This window comes from Papio anubis, chromosome 7, assembly GCF_008728515.1.
Source record: "Papio anubis isolate 15944 chromosome 7, Panubis1.0, whole genome shotgun sequence".
In the NCBI taxonomy this organism is placed as follows: Eukaryota; Metazoa; Chordata; class Mammalia; order Primates; family Cercopithecidae; genus Papio; species Papio anubis.
In genome coordinates this window covers 106,154,345-106,174,457 of record NC_044982.1, presented here as the reverse complement: position 1 = coordinate 106,174,457, position 20,113 = coordinate 106,154,345, and the positions used below count along the sequence as shown (strand labels likewise).

The 20,113-nt window shown below is 42.1% G+C and overlaps 1 protein-coding gene across 7 annotated transcripts in view; it reads left to right on the top strand.

The window, feature by feature from the left end:
* The window catches only part of LOC116268620 (ADAMTS-like protein 3), a 128,850-nt gene that overhangs the window by 53,081 nt on the left and 55,656 nt on the right, over positions 1–20,113 (top strand). For all 7 annotated transcript variants that reach the window (XM_031668420.1, XM_031668417.1, XM_031668418.1 and 4 more), the window contains 2 exons: positions 6,896–7,049; positions 18,361–19,432. In XM_031668420.1, the coding sequence (XP_031524280.1) occupies positions 6,896–7,049; positions 18,361–19,432 (1,226 nt within the window). The remainder of the gene's footprint in view (positions 1–6,895; positions 7,050–18,360; positions 19,433–20,113) is intronic.

Genomic DNA, 20,113 nt, shown 5'->3' with positions numbered 1-20,113 from the left:
CTGCCTGCTGGCTCTGAAGAGAGCAGCAGATCTCCCAGCACAGCGCTTGAGCTCTACTAAGGAATAGACTACCTCCTCAAGCGGGTCCCTGATCCCCTGTGCCTCCTGATGGGGAGACACCTCCCAGTAGGGGCCAACAGACACCTCATATAGGACAGTTCTGGCTGGCATCTGGCAGGTGCCCCTCTAGGACGAAGCTTCCAGAGAAAGGAACAGGCAGCAATCTTTGCTGTTCTGCAGCATCTGCTGGTGATACTCAGGCAAATCAGGCCTGGAGTGGACCTCTAGCAAACTCCAGCAGACCTGCAGCAGAGGGGCCTGACTATTAGAAGGAAAATTGACAAACAGAAAAGAATAACACCAACATCAACAAAAAGTATGTCCACACAGAAACCCCAGAAACCCCACCTGAAGATTATCAAAAGACCATCAAAGACCAGAGGTAGATAAATCCACAAAGACATGGAAAAACCAGCGCAAAAAGGCTGAAAATGCCAAAAACCAGAATGTGTTTTCTCCTGCAAAGGATCACAACTCCTTGCCAGCAAGGGAACAAAACTGGACAAAGAATGAATTTGACGAATTAACAGAAGTAGGCTTCAGAAGGTGCGTAATAACAAACTCCTCCTCCGAGTTAAAGGAGCATGTTCTAACCCAATGCAAGGAAGCTAAGGACCTTGAAGAAAGGTTAGAGGAATTGCTAACTAGAATGATCAGTTTAGAGAAGAACATAAATGACCTAATGGAGCTGAAAAACACAGCACGAGAACTTCATGAAGCATACGCAAGTATCAATAGCCAAATTGATCAAGCAGAACAAGGATATCAGAGATTGAAGATGAACTTAATGAAATAAGTGTGAAGTCAAGATTAGAGAAAAAAGAATGAAAAGGAACAAACAAAGCCTCCAAGAAATATGGGACAATGTGAAAAGACCAAACCTATGTTTGTTTGGTGTACCTGAAAGTGATGGGGAAAATGGAACCAAGTTGAAAAACACTCTTCAGGATATTATCAAGGAGAACTTCTCCAACCTAGCAAGAAAGGCCAACATTCAAATTCAGGAAATACAGAGAATACCACAAAGATACTCCTCGAGAAGAACAACCCCAAGACACATAATCTTCCGATTCACCATAGTTGAAATGAAGGAAAAAATGTTAAGGGCAGCCAGAGAGAAAGGTCGGGTTACCCACAAAGGGAATCCCATCAGACTAACAGTGGATCTCTCTGCAGAAACCCTACAAGCCAGAAGAGACTGGGGCCAATATTCAACATTCTTAAAGAAAAGAATTTTCAACCCAGAATTTCATATCCAGCCAACCTAAGTTTCATAAGTGAAGGAGAAATAAAATCCTTTACAGACAAGCAAATGCTGAGAGATTTTGTCACCAGCAGGCCTGCCTTATAAGAGCTCCTGAAGGAAGCACTAAACATGGAAAGGAAAAACCGGTACCAGCCACTGCAAAAACATACCAAATTGTAAAGACCATTGACACTATGAAGAAACTGCATCAACTAACAGGCAAAATAACCAGCTAACATCATAATGACAGGATCAAATTCACACATAACAATATTAACCTTAAATGTAAATGGGCTAAATGCCCCAATTAAAAGGCACAGACTAGCAAATTGGATCAAGAGTTAAGACCCATAGGTGTGCTATATTCTGGAGACCCATCTCACATGCAGAGACACACATAGGCTCAAAATAAAGGAATGGAGGAATATTTACCAAGCAAATGGAAAGCAAAAAAAAAAGCAGGGGTTGCAATCCTAGTCTGATAAAACAGACTTTAAACCAACAAAGATCAAAAAAGACAAAGAAGAGCATTATATAATGATAAAGAGATCAATGCAACAAGAAGAGCTAACTGTCCTAAATATATATGCACCCAGTACAGGAGCACCCAGATTCATAAAGCAAGTTCTTAGAGACCTACAATGAGACTTGGACTCCCACACAATAGCAGTGGGAGACTTTAACACCCTACTGTAAACATTAGACAGATCAACAAGACAGAAAATTAACAAGGATATTCAGGATTTGAACTGAGCTCTGGACCAAGTAGACCTAATAGACATCTACAGAACTCTCTACCCTAAATCAATAGAATATACATTCTTCTCAGCACCACATCGCACTTATTCTGAAACTGACCACATAATTGGAAGTAAAACACTCCTCCGCAAAACAAAAGAACGGAAATTGTGACAAACAGTCTCTCAGACCACAGTGCAATCAAATTAGAACTCATGATTAAGACACATTCTCAAAACTGCACAACTACACGGAAATTGAAGAACCTGCTCCTGAATGACTACTGGGTAAATAACAAAATTAAGGCAGAAATAAATAAGTTATTTGAAACCAATAGGAACAAAGACACAGTGTACCAGAATCTCTGGGACGCAGCTAAAGCAGTGTTTAGAGGGAAATTTATGGCACTAAATGCCTATAGGAGAAAGCAGAAAAGATCTAAAATCAACACCCTAACATGACAATTAAAAGAACTAGAGAAGCAAGAGCAAACAAATTCAAAAGCTAGCAGAAGACAAGAAATAATTAAGGTCAGAGCAGAACTTAGAGAGAGAGAGACATGAAAAACTCTTCAAAAAATCAATGAATCCTGGAGCTAGTTTTTTGAAAAGATTTGCAAATCTAGCCAGACCAATGAAGAAGAAAAGAGAACAATCAAATAGACACAATAAAAAATGATAAAGGGGATATCACCATTGATCCCACAGAAATACAAAACTATCATCAGAGAATACTATAAACACCTCTATGCAAATAAGCTAGAAAATTCAGAAGAAATGGATAAATTCCTGGACACATACACCCTCCCAAGACAACCAGGAAGAAGTCAGATTTCTGAATACACCAATAACAAGTTCTGAAATTGAGACAGTAATTAATAGCCTACAAACTACAAAAAGCCCAGGACCAGACAGATTCATAGCCAAATTCCACCAGAGGTACAAAGAGGAGCTGGTACCATTCCTTCTGAAACTATTCCAAACAATAGAAAAAGAGGGACTCCTCCCCAACTCATTTTATGGGGCCAGCATCATCCTGATACCAAAACCTGGCAGAAACACAACAACAAAGAAAGAAAATTTCAGGCCAGTATCCTTGAAAAACATTAATGTGAGAATCTCCAATAAAATACTGGCAAATTGAATCCAGCAGCACATCAAAAAGATTATCCACCACGATGAAGTCAGCTTCATCCCTGGGATGCAAGGTTGGTTCAACATAAGCAAATCAATAAACATAATCCCTTGCATAAACAGAGCCAATGACAAAAACCACATGATTATCTCAATAGATGCAGAAAAGGCCTTTGATAAAATTCAACACCCCTTCATGCTAAAAACTCTCAATAAACTAGGTATTGATGAAATGTATCTCAAAATAATAAGAGCTATTTATGACAAACCCACAGCCAGTATCATACTGAATGGGCAAAAGCTAGAAGCATTCCCTTTGAAAACCAGCACAAGACAAGAATACCCTCTCTCACTAGTCCTATTCAACACAGTATTGGAAATTCTGACCAGGACAACCAGGCAAGAGAAAGTAGTAAAGTGTATTCAAATAGGAAGAGAGGAAGTCAAATTGTCTCTGTTTGCAGGTGACATGATTGTATATTTAGAAAACCCCATCATCTCAGCCCAAAATCTCCTTACACTGATAAGCCACTTCAGCAAAGTCTCAGGATGTAAAATCAATGTGCAAAAATCACAAAAATCACAAGCATTTCTATACACCAATAATAGACAAACAGAGAGCCAAATCATGAGTGAACTCACATTCACAATTGCTACAAAGAGAGTAAAGTACCTAGGAATACAACTTACAAGGATGTGAAGGACCTCTTCAAGGAGAACTACAAACCACTGCTCAAGGAAATAAGAGAGGACACAAATGGAAAAACATTCTATGCTCATGGATAGGAAGAATCAATATAGTGAAAATGGCCATACTGCCCAAAGTAATTTATAAATTCAATGGTATCTCCATCAAACTACCTTTGACTTTCTTCACAGAATTAGAGAAAACTACTTTAAAGTTCATATGGAACCAAAAAAGAGCCTGTGTAGCCAAGACAATCCTAAGCAGAAAGAACAAAGCTGGAGGCATCATGCTACCTGACTTCAAACTATACTACAAGGCTACAGTAACCAAAACAGCATGGTACTGGTACCAAAACAGAGAGATAGACCAACGGAACAGAACAGAGATCAGAATCAGAAATCATGCCACACATCTACAACCACCTTTGACAAACATGACAGAAACAAGCAATGGGGAAAGGATTCCCTATTTAATAAATGGTATTGGGAAAACTGGCTATCCATATGCAGAAAACTGAAACTGGACCCCTTCCTTATACCTTATACAAAAATTAACTTAAAATGTATTAAAGACTTAAACATAAGACCTAAAACCATAAAAGCCCTATAAGAAAAACTAGGCAGGGCCATTCAGGATGTACGCATGGGCAAAGACTTCATGACTAAAATACCAAAAGCAATGGCAACAAAAGCCAAAATTGACAAATGGGATCTAATTAAACTAAAGAGCTTCTGCACAGCAAAAGAAACTATCATCAGACTAACAGGCAACCTACAGAATGGGAGAAAATGTTTGTAACCTATCCATCTGACAAAGGGCTAATATCCAGAATTTACAAGGAATTTAAACAAATTTACGAGAAAAAAAAAAAACAGAAAACAACCCCATCAAAAAGTGGGCAAAGGATATGAACAGATAGTTCTCAAAAGGAGACATTTATGCGGCCAACAAACATATGAAAAAAAGCTCACCATCACTGGTCATTAGAGAAAAGCAAATCAAAACCACAATGAGATACCATCTCATGCCAGTTAGAATGGCGATCATTAAAAAACCAGGAAACAACAGATGCTGGAGAGGATATGGAGAAATAGGAATGCTTTTACACTGTTGGTGGGAGTGTAAATTAGTTCAACCATTGTGGAAGACAGTGTGGCAATTCCTCAAGGATCTAGAACCAGAAACACCATTTGACCCAGCAATGCCATTACTGAGTGTATACCCAAAGGATTAGAAATCATTCCACTATAATGACACATGCACACATATGTTTATTGCAGCACTGTTCACAATAGCAAAGACTTGGAACCAACCCAAATGCCCATCAATAATAGACTGGATAAAGAAAATGTGGAATACCATGGAATACTAGGCAGCCATAAAAAAGGATGAGTTCATGTCCTTTGCAGGGACGTGGATGAAACTGGGAGACCATCATTGTCGGCAAACTAACACAGGAACAGAAAACCAAAAACCACTCGTTCTCACTCATAAGTGGGAGTTGAACAATGAGAACACATGGACACAGGAAGGGGAACATCACACACTGGGTCCTGTCAGGGGGTGGGGGGCTAGGGAAGGGATAGCATTAGAAGAAATACCTAATGTAGATGACGGGTTGATGGGTGCAGCAAACCACCATGGCACATGTGTACCTATATAACAATCCTGCACGTTCTACACATGTATCCCAGAACTTAAAGTATAATAATTTTAAAAAGGCCAGGCGCGGTGTCTCACATCTGTAATCCCAGCACTTTGGGAGGCCGAGGTGGGTGGATCACGAGGTCAGGAGTTTGAGACCAGCCTGGCCAAGATGATGAAACCCCGTCTCTACTAAAAATGCAAAAAGTAGCCAGGTGCAGCGGCGAGCGCCTATAATCCCAACTACTTGGGAGGCTGAGGCAGGAGAATCACTTGAGTCCGGGAGGCAGAGGTTGCAGTGAGCTGAGATCGTGCCACTGCACTCTAGCCTGGGTGACAGAGCAAGAATCCATCTCAAAAAACAAGCAAACAAACAATGGACATGCCCATAGGCAGATGAATGGATAAAGAAAATATGGTACTGTATATACATACAATGAAATATTTTACAGCCTTAAAAAAGTAGGAAAGCCTGCCGTTTGTTGCAAGATGGATGAACCTAGAGGACATTATGCTAAGTGAAATAAGCCAGTTAGGGAAAAAGAAATGTTGCATGATTCTATTACATAAGGTATCTAAAATTGTCAAACTCATAGAAGCAGAGAATACAATAGTGGTTTTCCCAGACTGGGGGAATGGGGAAAATGGGGAGTTGTTAAATGGCTATAAAGTTTCAATTATAGCTGAATAAGTTCTAGAGATCTGCGGTAAAACATAGTTAACAATAGGTAGTGTGAAATTCAAAATACATTAAGAAGGTAAATCTTATGTGAAGTGTTCTAATCATAAATAAAACAAAACAGGCAACAAAAAACAAAAGGGAACTTCGGTAAGTGTTAGATATGTCTGTTACTCCGATTGTGGTAATGGTATCATGGTGTTTGCATTAAGCCCAAACCCATCACATAGTACACATTAGACATGTTCTTTATATATCAATAACACCTCAATAAAACTATTAAAAGGGTCAAATTTTAAAAATGAAAATAAAAAATAAAAAATCATGTATGAATGAATGGCTAAAAAATAAATTAGATATTAATTGCAATGCCAAAAAAAATCCCACAATAATAAATTACTGGAAATTACTTACTACCTCCAAAAGAAAGAGTGAGATGGAGGGAGGGGGAGGGCGGTAGAGAGGACATGACTGAAGGAAAAAGAGAAAGAAAGAAAGAAAGGACGAGAAGGGAGGGTAGGGAAGGGGAAGAGAGGAGGAAGAAACTCTCCATGACATAAAAGATGTTCAAGCCTAGGAAATGGCTTTCTTCTTGGCACATCCATACTGAAAATTTCCTCTTGTTTCACCCTTGGAGACTTTGCTGTTGTTGGCTGGGTCTGCCTGCTCACGCTCCATTTGACTCTGTTGCACAACTCTCATTTCAGTGTTCTGTCAGTTGTGGTGTTGGAATCCAGAGAAGAAAGCAGGTGTGTCAAAGGCTGACAGCCAAAGGCCGGCTCGTCCCCCTCAGTGAGATGATGTGCAGGGATCTACCAGGGCTCCCTCTTGTAAGATCTTGCCAGACGCCTGAGTGCAGTAGTAAGTATGCGGCGTCCGCACTTCACCAAGATATGCTGATTCTGTTCATTTTGTCCCGATGTCTTTATTTTCCATATGTCAACAGATTTCTAATCTGTGGGTAAGGAGACTCAGGCTGAACTCAGTGGTGTTTTCGGCAGTGATCAGTAGAACGTGGAAGACCAAGATACAGTTCTAAGAAAAGTCTGTTTTAAGAAATGTCTCCCCACTTAACAAATGCATTTTTTAGGCTTCCTCACTTGGATTTATGTCCTCCACTTTACCATAATTCCTTCTGCTTAGAGTTCAGGAGTGTTCCTTGCAGAAGTTAAGCCGAAATACCTCCTGGTTCACTTTGCTAGGAATGCATTTGGACTTAATTAAAAGTAGAAGAGCCGTAGCTCTTTTTTTAAGCATTCAACTTTTTTTTTCTTGTGTATAATCTAAAATTGGCAAGGATAAAACATGAAATAACTTTGATTTAAAAATGGCAGTTTGTACACCTCAATCAATTATGAATAATAAGCTTACTATAAAGAGTTCATATTGTGGCTTCATTATAGTCAAAGCTAATATGCATGTAGCATTCATCTGTATTTTCAGTGTACATAATAGAATGTGTGTTTACACATAAATATGTATGTTTCATATAAGAGTTATGTGAGCCGGATGCAGTGGCTCATGCCTGTAATCCCAGCACTTTGAGAGGCCGAGGTGGGTGGATCACGAGGTCAGGAGATCAAGACCATCGATCATGGTGAAACCCCGTCTCTACTAAAAATACAAAAAAATTAGCTGGGCATTGTGGCACACGCCTGTAGTATCAGCTACTTGGGAGGCTGAGGCAGGAGAATTGCTTGAACCCAGGAGGTGGGGGTTGCAGTGAGCTGAGATCACGCCAGTGCACTCCAGCTTAGGCAACAGAGTTTGAGACTCTGTCTAAAAAAAAAAAAAAAGAAAAGAAAAGAAAAGAAAAAAGAAAGAAAAAAGAGTTATGTGTTAAAACATGTAAGTGGAGGCCTGCCATGACAACAATTGAAAAGCAGGCAGCAGAGTGGTGGTGAGGAAGTTGGTAAGGGAGGTAGGGAACAGGCATAGTGGAAATAACAGCTTTGGAGTTCATTTACCACTTTTTCACTATCTTTAATTACTCACCTGTAAAATAACATTCATTATCTCAGTTACCCTCCTGAACTTTTGGTAAGGAAAAAAAATTAAAAATGAACTATTCTTATTTTAATGCTCCTTAGGAGAGGAAAACATATATATAGGTTCAATTTATTGAACAAATTGAACTTCAAAAACTTCAATTTACCAACAGCTTTCCTGGAGAAACTCACAAAACAAAATAAGAAAAATAATTAAGTTTTTTTTTTTTTTTTTTTTTTTTATGTAGTGACATTTACTGAGCAATTGCTATGTGGAGTTCTTTGCATGCATTATCTCATTTAGTCCCCTGAACAACATTGTGAAGCAGATACTATCTCCATCTGGAGATGAGAAACCCAAGACATAGAAAAGGCATGAGACTTGCCTAAGGCTCCCTGGCTGCCAACTGAACTGCTTGACCACAAGTCTGTCTGATTCTTTTACCCATGTTTTTAGCTGCCTCTCTATGCTGATTCATGGACAACATTAACATTTTTTTTTTTTCCTGAGGAACACATTTCCAAAATCTTAAGAGTCCAAAAACTTGAGATTCCAAGTTGTAAAGTCTCCTGGAATTCAGGAGTGTCTGTAGCATATGGCACACTATCATGCTTTGTTCAAGCTGCCTCTCTTATCTGATTTTTATTAATTGCGGATGGTTGCATAGCAGTGTGGCTAGACTGTAAAAACTGCCTTACAGGAGAGTGAAATTAAAGTGATACTGGCAGCTTCCTCTGAAATAGTAACAGAATAACATGTGGGAATACATCGTGGTTATTAGGGCATCCAATGTGGTACAAGATGAAATTATAAATTATTATGGCATGCATTGAGGAGCAGAGACAACTACAAGTTTTAGGGAGAAAGAAAAAACACAAGAAAAAAAGATAGTAATATTTCTTCTTTACTCCACCCCACTCCTGCCTGCCAAACATGTAGGTCATGAAGGTAGACAAGAGACAGGAATGCATCCTCCCAGCACAGCCAATGCACCCTGAGCTGGGCTCCCACTTCAGCTATAGCCTGGCCTCACTCCATAATCTTTGATCAGTAGCCCTTGCTTGCTGAAATTTATGTTCTACTTCTACACTTTCACATAGCATCCTCTTCTTTTCACCATCATATGACAGAGCAAGAGATGAGGTTGGCTTTCTCTTATCCTCTCTACCCATCTGTCTCTGCACCATTTCCCTGCTGTCATCACACACTTAGCATGTAGATTGCCCCATTTCATACCTTCAAAGGCACCATATGCAGACCCTACAAGACACTCTTCACCTTTCTTCAGGACACACCACCGCCAGGACCATGATTTCTCTCTGACATTTCCTAACATCCAAGACAACCAATATCTGTGTTGATGACCTTTCTAACACCTGATATCCCAATTTCCCAACCTCATCAATTCCACTGACCCCATCACCTTGGCATGGTAACCCCTTAGACTTCCTCACTACTTGGCACTCAGAATTAGCTTCTTGTTCTGCTTTACCCTCAACTCACTCCTGCTTATTTAGTGCCTCACCATGACCTCTGGTTCTTCCGTATCTCCTTATTATCCCCAGTTTCTGCTCTTGCCCTAAAAACCTTTGCTGGCATTCCTTAGGTCTCCACTTAACCAACTCTATCACCAAATCTTTATACCTTTCATTAACCTCTGGCACTGACCCCTGCTCAGCTTCAACACTGGTATTATTTTTCAAGTGATTTGTTGGTTGTTTGGTTGGTTCCCTAGCCTGAGCCACTAGGATTTCCTAAAGAAAATAATATCACCATGCTAATTTGACATGTTTCATATTCATGCTATTTTAGCTGGACATTAATGGATTTGTACCCTATTTTCTAAGAATGCCCTAGAAATTCACCATAGCAACTATTTCCTAACTACTGCACAGACCCATTTCTCTGTCAATGAACTTGTCTTTCATTCCACCAGGAATATCAAGACTACAGTGGCATAATGTCCTTCTGATTTTCCTCTCTGTTTCACCTCAAATCTACCCCCTCTCCTCCTCAGATTAGAAATGTATGATCTACCCCATCCATGATGGAAGGAGGTCCATAGACAAGAAAATCAGGCCCAGTAGTGCTGTCAACTTTATTTTCGTCCAAGGTTTCAATTCTAGAAAATGTGTCCTAATTGGTGCCTTGGGTTTAAGTAAAACCCATCCTCTTTGGAGGGGTGATTTTTCTTGGCTGTGACCATTTTGGTGTGCAGCAGGTCCAAGTCAGGTGGGAAATATGTCTTCTGCTCCCCCTAGAGGCCAGCGGCACACCCTATAGTCCAATGACACCCACTGCTTGCTTCTCCCCAAACAATCCCTGCACAGTCCCCTTGTTCAAATTATTTCCATCCCCATATCTAGTGACTGAAGTTCTTCTTGCTCCTGAAGGGTCAACACAAACCCTACCTTCCCCAATAAGCTTTCTCAGTTGCACTTAATGTCTGAAGGGTAATAGGACATTGTGGTTAAGCTAACTCACCTGAGTTCAAATCCTAGTTCTTCCAGTACCTCATCATGTGACACTGAGGAAATTATTTAATCTATGTGGGTCTCAGTTTTCTCATTTGTAAAATGAGAATGGTCTTTATACGTACCTCATGGGACCGTTCTGAGAATCATGAATTAATACCTATAAAGTGCTCAGAATCAATGCCAGGCACACACTAAAACCTCAAAAATATTGATTATTTTTAAGGTCTTTTTATCTCATTTCTATTATAGGTTTAACATAGGATAAAATGTAATAAGTAAGTTGTGTTATATATTCTGGCCTATTAGGGTATGAGCTTGTATGGGGTAGGTACACAGCACCTCTGAATGTTCTGTTTTGTCTTTTTCTATATAATCCCCCAACATGTTTATCAGAATGAATTGTACTCAAGGACATTCTTTTTAAATATGTCAGTTGTGGTTAATTCTCAAAGTGCTGTTAGAAATCTACCTGTCTTGGTTTTCGGTCAGGCATCTAAAGAAAAAAAGGATAACAGAAATATGTAGTGTTTGATTTTAGATTTTTAAAATTATGACTTTTACGGTTCCTGAGCTTTGGTAAAGAAGAATTTTTATTTTTCCCCAAAGTACTGAGAGCAGGATAGATTAGGGAAGAGGAACCCAGGCATGCCTTATTTTATTGAAATGTCAAGAAAAATATGCCACAGCCCCTTCCCAGGGATATCTCAAAGCTACTCTCATCTCTCCCGCCTGTGGTCTCCCTCCTTGTACCGGCACACAGCCTGCGTCTTTAGTTCACCAGCCTCCTACACACCTCTTGGACTTTACCATTAGAATATGGTCTCCTCTGCTGTAACTCCTCCTCTAGCTTTGCTAGTTCTGGCTGCTTCCAGTAACACCCATCCCTGCTTGTCATAGCTACAGTTGTAGAAACCCAACCAGGCACAGGCCCACCTCACCAGCACCCTCTTGGGCTGGTGGCACTTTCTGCAGGGTCCCAGGGCATACGTGTTACTTTTTCTTTTTCTCATTCATTGCCTTAATTCATTCAACAAACAGAAGGCAGTGGTCAGTGACATGGGTGGGCAGAGGTCAGGAAGAATTTCACAAAGGAGGAATTCTTGAGCAGACTTCTGAATGACATGTCTGTTCAGCAGGCCCACATGTGGGTGGACACAGAGGAATGTGGGGAAAGAGAGCAGTGTGGATAAAAGTAGGGGGTGTCAAATCAAGTGGTAAGTTTGGGGGAACTTCAACAAATTCCATAGGACTAGAACATAGGTTCAAGAGAGAGCTTGCAAAGTTAACTATAGAGACTCTTGAACTCCATGTGAAGGAGTTAAAATTGTATCCAAGAAGGAAGTGACTTGGTCAGGTTTGATTTTAGTTCATTTACTCTAAGAGCTGTGTAGATATATTGAATAAATATAACAGTAAGGCCAGGAGTCTAGTGAAGGGGATATGGCAATATCTTGGTGAGACAGCATGAGAGTAGAAGCAAAGGGGATGAATTCTAACGATGTTTCAGATGTGTCATCTAAATTCCTGATGCCTGATGAGAGTTGGGAGCTATAGGCAGGGACGGTGGTGCGTTTGTGAATGTTGAACAGCTAGCTTCGGCAGTAGGGTGGTGAGTGGGGAGAGGTAGCTATCATTTGTTGTGGTCGCCTATTTCCATAGTGTAAATACTCCCACCATAGCTGGTTTCCAGCTACCGGTGTGATGTCATTGAATACAGAGTCGGGAAGAGTTGCTAGCAGTTTCACTGACTTGTGATCCAGGGAGAGGCAGGGCCAGCATGCCACTGGACAGGAAGAAGTCTAGATCGGTGGTCTACAGCCATTTTGGCACCAGGGACCAGTTTCATGGAAGACAGTTTTTCCATGGACTGGTCGTGGGGGATGGTTTTGGGATGATTCTAGCACATTACATGTATTGTGTACTTTATATTATTATTACATTGTAATGTGTAATGAAATAGTTATATAACTCACCATGATGTGGAGTCAGTGAGAGCCCTGAGCTTGTTTTCCTGCAACTAGATGGTCCCATCTGGGGGTGATGAGAGACAGTGACACATTATCAGGCATTAGATTCTCATAAGGAGCCCACAACCTAGATCCTTCACATGCACAGTTCACAATAGGGCTCACACTCCTATGAGAATCTAATGCCACCACTCATCTGACAGGAGGTGGAGCTCAGGCAGTAATGGCAGTGATGTGGAGCAGCTGTAAATACAGATGAAGCTTAGCTCACTGGCCTCACTCACCTCCTCTGTGAGGCCAGATTCCTAACAGGGGCTTAGGGGGTTGGGGACCCGTGATCTAGATGATTCCCTGGTTTCCGGCTTGAGTAAATTAGCAGAAGTTGATGCCATTAACTTGGGGAATATAAGAAGAGGAGAATAATTGGGATGGGATAGGGTAAGGGGCATATAACGTGTTTAGTTCAGGGGTCCCCAACCCCCAAGCCACAAATGGATACTGGTCTGTAGCCTGTTGGGAACTGAGCTGCACAGTAGGAGGTGGGCAGTGGGCAAGCAGGCGTTACTACCTGAGTTCCACCTCCTGTCAGATCAGCAGAGGCATTAGCTTCTAATGGGAACACAAACCCTATTGTAAACTGTGCATGTGAGGGATCTAGGTTGCAGCTCCTTGTGAAAATCTAGTGCCTGATGATCTGAGGTAGAGCAGTTTCATCCTAAAACCATCTAGCCCCCAACCCCCGCCCCCACAACTGGTTTGTGGAAAAACTGTTTTCCATGAAACCAGTACCTGGTGCCAGAAAGGTTGGGGACTGCTGGTTTAGATTATGATCATTTAAACTTGAGGGACCTGGAAGAGATTTCCAGCAAGAAGTGGACAATTAGGTCTGGAGTTCCAGAAAGAGATCTAGGGTAGACAGATAAACTTGAAGGCATTAACCTAGAGTTGTTAGTTAAAACTACAAAATCATCCAAGGAAAAGCATAGAGCAAGAGAGAAAGTGGCCCTGCATTGGCACCTGAGGGGTAGAAACAGCCAGCTGGGTACTGGCAATGGTGGTCAGAAAGGACCAGAAAAAAAAAGGTTAAAAAAAAACTTAGGAAGGAGAGACTTCTTCATGAAGTGAGTGATTAAAGGTGCCGTACGCCCTAAGACAGTCAAGTAAGAATATTGAAGAGAAGACATTGAGTTCGTCACTAGGGGGCCCTTGGTTGTCTTTTCCAAGTAACATTTAGTGTGGTGTTGGGAGCAGAAGCCAGACTGAAATTGGTGGAAGAGTACCACAGAAACAACCTGAATTTACTGTAGCCGGGCCTCCATGGGCCTCTGGGGCCTCCACTGCTCATTTCGGAATCCACCCACAGCATCCCTGGCAGCCTCCTCTTCAGTTCAGAGAAGCCTGAAGAGAATCCAGAGTATCTGCCCAGGTTCTTGGCACAGCTTCAAATGAGCTTGTCAGATCTTTACTCCTAGTGGGAGGAGTGGAAACCAGCACAAGTCCAGCAGTCATATTCCGGGCTGGTTCCTGAGAGGCTGGGGTTCCAGCAGGGTAATAGGAAGGTTTTGATGCTGTGTCATGGCCAGAGCAAATGCTGCCAAGACCACGCGGAAATATCCAGCCAGATGGCTTGGGATAGAAACCTGGCATGGCACCAGGACTTGAAGTCATGCCAGGGATATGACTAGAGTAAAGGCAGGACTCAGCAAGCAAGGAGCTGAGGCCACGGCCATAGATGGCCTTGGGCACCCGGAACTGGCCTTGACTGGGTGTGGCAGGCTGACACAAAGACCCAGAAAGAGGACTTACAGAAGAAAGCTCATTTCATTTTCTAGAATGTGGCATTTCTCACATCTAGCACAGTGGGAGAGGTGGAGGGATGGGTTGATACTCTCGCACAGCCCAGCAGCCCGTTCAGGAGGGTGCTGTAGTTGGTACCTGGTCACTGTCTGCAGAGTGCATGATGCCCCTGCCTAATCAGGCTTAGCCAGTGTTGCTGTTTTGGGGCATCCCCAGATGAGAGAGGAGGGTCAACCCAAACCAGACCAGTTTCTTGCCCAAGAACTATGTTCGATGATGCCATGCTCCAGGCACTGCTCTCAAGGAACTCACAGGAGCCCCAAGAGAGGAACTGACTCAAACTGTGGAACCTGGCAGCCTGGCAGAGCCCATGAGTTTCAATCTCTGGCTGGAATCCCAGTTTACTCCCCAGGCACACCTGCCAGTCAAAATGTCCCGTACCCCCGTGTGAGCAATGGCCGAAGCAGAGTTGGGAAAGGGACCAGCTGGGACCACAAGGCCTGCCTTCCAGTAAATGGGCATGCAGCCAGAGGGAAAAGCTGGGCTTCTCCTGTGCTTACCCTACCATTTGGGCAGGTTCTTTACCAAGGCTACGCCCTGCCCACCACCTGAGGCTTCATGGCCTACCTTAGAAGGAGTCAGAATCTCATCAACTTTAAGCCCCAAGCTCAGAATCTCATCAACTTTAACCCTGAGGGACATGGGTACCAGTGGACCTAAGCATCATTGGAACCCACTTCTCTGCTGGTCCCAGGGCACCAGGATGCTTTGTGGGCCTCATGTTAGTCTCAGGTCATCCACAGCTTGAGCTGTTTAGCCAGATGTTTCCCCATGGGCTTCCGCACCATCCCAGTGATAGCAAAGACATTCAAGCTTCCACCCCATCTGTAGCAGCCACTGCTACCTTGAAACAGTCGATCTCCACACATTCCTCAGTTGTGTTAATTCAAAAGTTTGACTGAACACAGTTTATGCTCTGCTTGAGAAGAGTGAGTTACAAAGCCATCCATGTGAACATCCATCTTTTCTGTTGTCCACCACTGAAACGCCCATAGCCAGACAGTGGCCACCTGGATCTTTTTAAATAATAATGATAGTTACATAGGTAGGCACACTCTGCCTTGTTACAACAGTAGGCCGCTTCTAAGTGTTCATAACATGCAATCTGATTAGTAAAAATAGAAGCAGGTGAGTAATAAAAAAAGGAGAACAAACAATGTTAATATGTGATCGTGTCTTGAATTTTATATTCCTTTTACATGTAGGCACTAATTTGGCTCCAGACTTGCTATAACAGCCATCTTGAAAAAGGCAGCCTTGCCAGTTACATAGTTTAGTATTCATTAGATAGGAAATGAGCTAATTACTCAGAGTACAGTATAATGATTCCTGATGCTAAAACCAGAAAGAAACCCTCCCATGATCCTCTTGCAGAATACACTGGACATCGTGAAGACTGGAATGTGCTCACAGACAACCCAGATGCTGCTTCCTATTTTCCCTTCCCTCTTGACCAGCAGCTTCCTATCAAATTGTCTTTCAGTGAAAGAAACTGGGTCAGGAGTGCCTTTCTCTACTGCTTTGGCTTAATTCAGTGGTACATGCTGGGGCAATGGTCCTCAAACTTGGCTATACATTTCAGTCAACTGGGGAACTTTAAAAAATTCTGATTCCTTGGCTGTTCCCCATAAGCCAGAATTTCTGGGGATGGGACCCAGGATACTGAGATTAATGAATACTAACAATAACAGGTGATTCTAGCAAATAGCAAAGTTTGAGAGCCATTTTTTTAGAGCATCTATGGTCAGAGTTGATATTGAACCTGCACATACCAGTATGTCCATACTGGTTCTTAAAATATGGTCAGAAAAAAAGGAATTAGTAAATAACCTCTGCCTGAACCCCATGACCATTTCTCACCTGCTCAGGCCACTCTGCCAGTAACCGCCTGACTTGTCCATAATTGAACAACTATGGGGGTAACACTTCATGCTATAGAAGGCCTCCAAGACCCTGTTCCAGTGCTACAGCCAGATACATTTGGTTGATTGAGCCCTTGCTGTGAAGATGTAGTATTTTGAACACCATCTGTATTATCTATAGTAATGGATTGACTACAAATTTAACAGGGAGTCTTCCATACATTTTTTTCAGTTTTTGATTGTTGAACAGTAGAAAGTTCAAAATGGTATTCTAGCCAAATAAGGGGAAATTTACATGCCTTAACTGGCTGATGCCATTTGACATACTTTGTGGATACTCTATCTCCCAACAAGTAAAAGTTTGTATGTGGCAGGCCACCAGCTCCACTTAGAGATGATGTAACAGTATTTTCAAGCAGAACCCTGGACCCATCCTGAGATCAATAGGCCTGACCTACCAATTGCATCTGTATGGAATTTGTATACAAACAAATTATGCATGTCTTTCACCAAGAACATTCTCTACCACAGAGATTATGGGTTCACCTCTGTTGTTTCCCTGAACCTGTTGACACCACGAAACCCCAATAGGCAGCCAGACTTCAAAGGGCTCATGAGCATCCAAGAGGACTTCAGTTATTCTCAGTTATCAGGGTACCAGTAAACACATTGTAGCCAGTGCCAAGGGCCTGAGAAGGCTATGAAAGAGGAGTCTCAATCTGCTCCTTCTCCCAGCCTGTGCTACAACAAGGAGGACCTGTAACTGGGATCCCACAAGGTAAATGAGGTCCCAACTGCATGACCTTCTAAATCCAGCAATATTCTTGACGTGAGTCCAATATCTCTCTGCCACTCGCTAGTGCTTCCAAGCTCTCCATCCTACACTCTACAATCTGCTCGGGAACCTAAATACATCATCAAAGAGGATCCAGACTTCCACCCATATCACCGTCCTCCTTCTCCCATGCCTACCAGAACACATTGAGTCTTCCCTCAGGTGAAATAAGGGAGAGAAATACTTCTCTTGGGGACAGAATCTGGGAAGTATTGTCTTTGGGCCTAGCCCATTAAGAGGAGTCGATGCCCAGGAACAGGTGAAAGCCAACCCCATCTCTGTTCCCTCTCAGTCTGCCCTGCTGTGCATTGGCTGCACCTGCCCTTGTCACCAGGTCAGTGGTCACAGCAGTTATGTATGAGAGCTCTTTATGTGCCCGCTACTGTGCTGTGCACTTGATATAAACAATCCAACTTAATTTTCACTTCCCTCCCAATGGAAGCACTAATATTATACACATTTCACAGGTGAGAAAACTGAGGCTTCGAGAGATGAAAGAATTTGTCCAAGTGGCAGAGCTAAGATTCAAACTCAGATTTATCTGGCTTCAAACTGCCTATGCCACCTGTTCTTTTTTGATCACGGCTCCCCATTGCTTCCTCAGACCCCCATGCTAGCTTAATCGACATATTTGGGTTATATTCTGCAGCTGGCCAACCTCAGCCTCCTTTCAGACCCTTCAAATATTTCGCTCACATTCCCACTCTCACTTCCTCCCTCAGATTTGGGGTACCCATGGCTCTAAGCCAGAGGGCCTCTCTGCCAGATAGAGACCTGACATATCAGACCCTTATTGATGGAAACATGTACCCAGAGGCTGGGTAATTATGGAGCCATTATATAAGCATGGCCTAGAACAAATATTCCTCAAATCTGGAAATAACTATTCCCTACATTTCACCAAATCATTTAACCTCATGCCTCCCAAAACCAGGGTTTTGTCAAATAACTTACACATTTTCATGCAACTCACCCACACTTGTATTCTTTGCCACTAAAGTACTAGATAGTTATGAAATTTACCCCAAACTGTGGATGTATAATATTATTCATGGTTTGATTCTTGAATGTTTTAAAATGGTAAAAAAAGATAACATTTGTTAGCCTATAGCAGCCTTGAAAGATTACTGTCAAAAAGTCTGTATTTTTTAGATGTTTGTTTGTATTTTCTTTTCTTTCTTGGAGAAATCAAATCAGAGATGAAGACAAAACTTGGTGAGCAGGGTCCTCAGATCCTCAGTGTCCAGAGAGTCTACATTCAGACAAGGGAAGAGAAGCGTATTAACCTGACCATTGGTAGCAGAGCCTATTTGCTGCCCAACACATCCGTGATTATTAAGTGCCCAGTGCGACGATTCCAGAAATCTCTGATCCAGTGGGAGAAGGATGGCCGTTGCCTGCAGAACTCCAAACGGCTTGGCATCACCAAGTCAGGCTCACTAAAAATCCACAGTCTTGCCACCCCTGACATTGGCGTGTACCGGTGCATTGCAGGCTCTGCACGGGAAACCGTTGTGCTCAAGCTCATTGGTACTGACAACCGTCTCATTGCACGCCCAGCCCTCAGGGAGCCTATAAGGGAATATCCTGGGATGGACCACAATGAAGCCAATAGTTTGGGAGTCACATGGCATAAAATGAGGCAAATGTGGAATAACAAAAATGACCTTTATCTGGATGATGACTACATTAGTAACCAGCCTTTCTTGAGAGCTCTGTTAGGCCACTGCAGCAGTTCTGCAGGAAACACCAACTCCTGGGAGTTGAAGAATAAGCAGTTTGAAGCAGCAGTTAAACAAGGAGCATACAGCATGGATACAGCCCAGTTTGATGAGCTGATAAGAAACATGAGTCAGCTCATGGAAACCGGAGAGGTCAGCGATGATCTTGCGTCCCAGCTAATATATCAGCTGGTGGCCGAATTAGCCAAGGCACAGCCAACACACATGCAGTGGTGGGGCATCCAGGAAGAGATGCCTCCTGCTGCTCAGCTTAGGGGGGAAACAGGAAGTGTGTCCCAAAGCTCAAATGCAAAAAACTCAGGCAAGCTGACATTCAAGCCGAAAGGACCTGTTCTCATGAGGCAAAGCCAACCTCCCTCAATTTCATTTAATAAAACGATAAATTCCAGGATTGGAAATACAGTATACATTACAAAAAGGACAGAGGTCATCAATATACTGTGTGACCTTATTACCCCTGGTGAGGCCACATATACATGGACCAAGGATGGAACCTTGTTACAGCCCTCAGTAAAGTAAGTAAAATAAGAATGCAGTATTCATTTTTGCACTACCTTCTTAATGGCTATTCCAGTTTTCTTGAAAATATTTTCAAATTCCTCTCCTAGGCATGTGTTTCCAACAGGATTCTGTAGGAAAGAAACTTAAAAATGTTAGGATGTGTTTTTGACATATGCATTGGAATTTTTAAATTCAACCGCCATATCATCCCAATCACTATCATAGAGGTGTGATATAAGACTGGATCCAGCAAGAATAAGTTTAAGCATGTGTACACTCCCCCTTTACTCAACACTTAGCATTTAAAAATAAAATCAATATAAGAGCATTTTAAAAGTAAGCTTACTAGCAGTAATCCTGCATTATGTTGGAGCTGCAAATCAGAATTTACAGAGCTCTTCCATGTCTACAAGACATGGTATCTCATTTGAGCTCACATCAGCCCCATGAGGTTGGCAGGGGCAGGGGTTAACCTTTCTGATGAGGTCATTGAGAAGCAGAATCCCATGACTACTTCATGGCCAGTCAGAACCAAGGGCCATATCTCTTGAATACTGCCAGTGGTATTTGAGTATCACACAAATAAGTAGCCTTAGTCGAAAGCTTGGGTATCTGAAGTAGTTTTCTATTATCATGTAATTTTTAAATGTCATACAATCCAAAAATAAGAAAGTGTTTTGAGATGTTCAAAACAC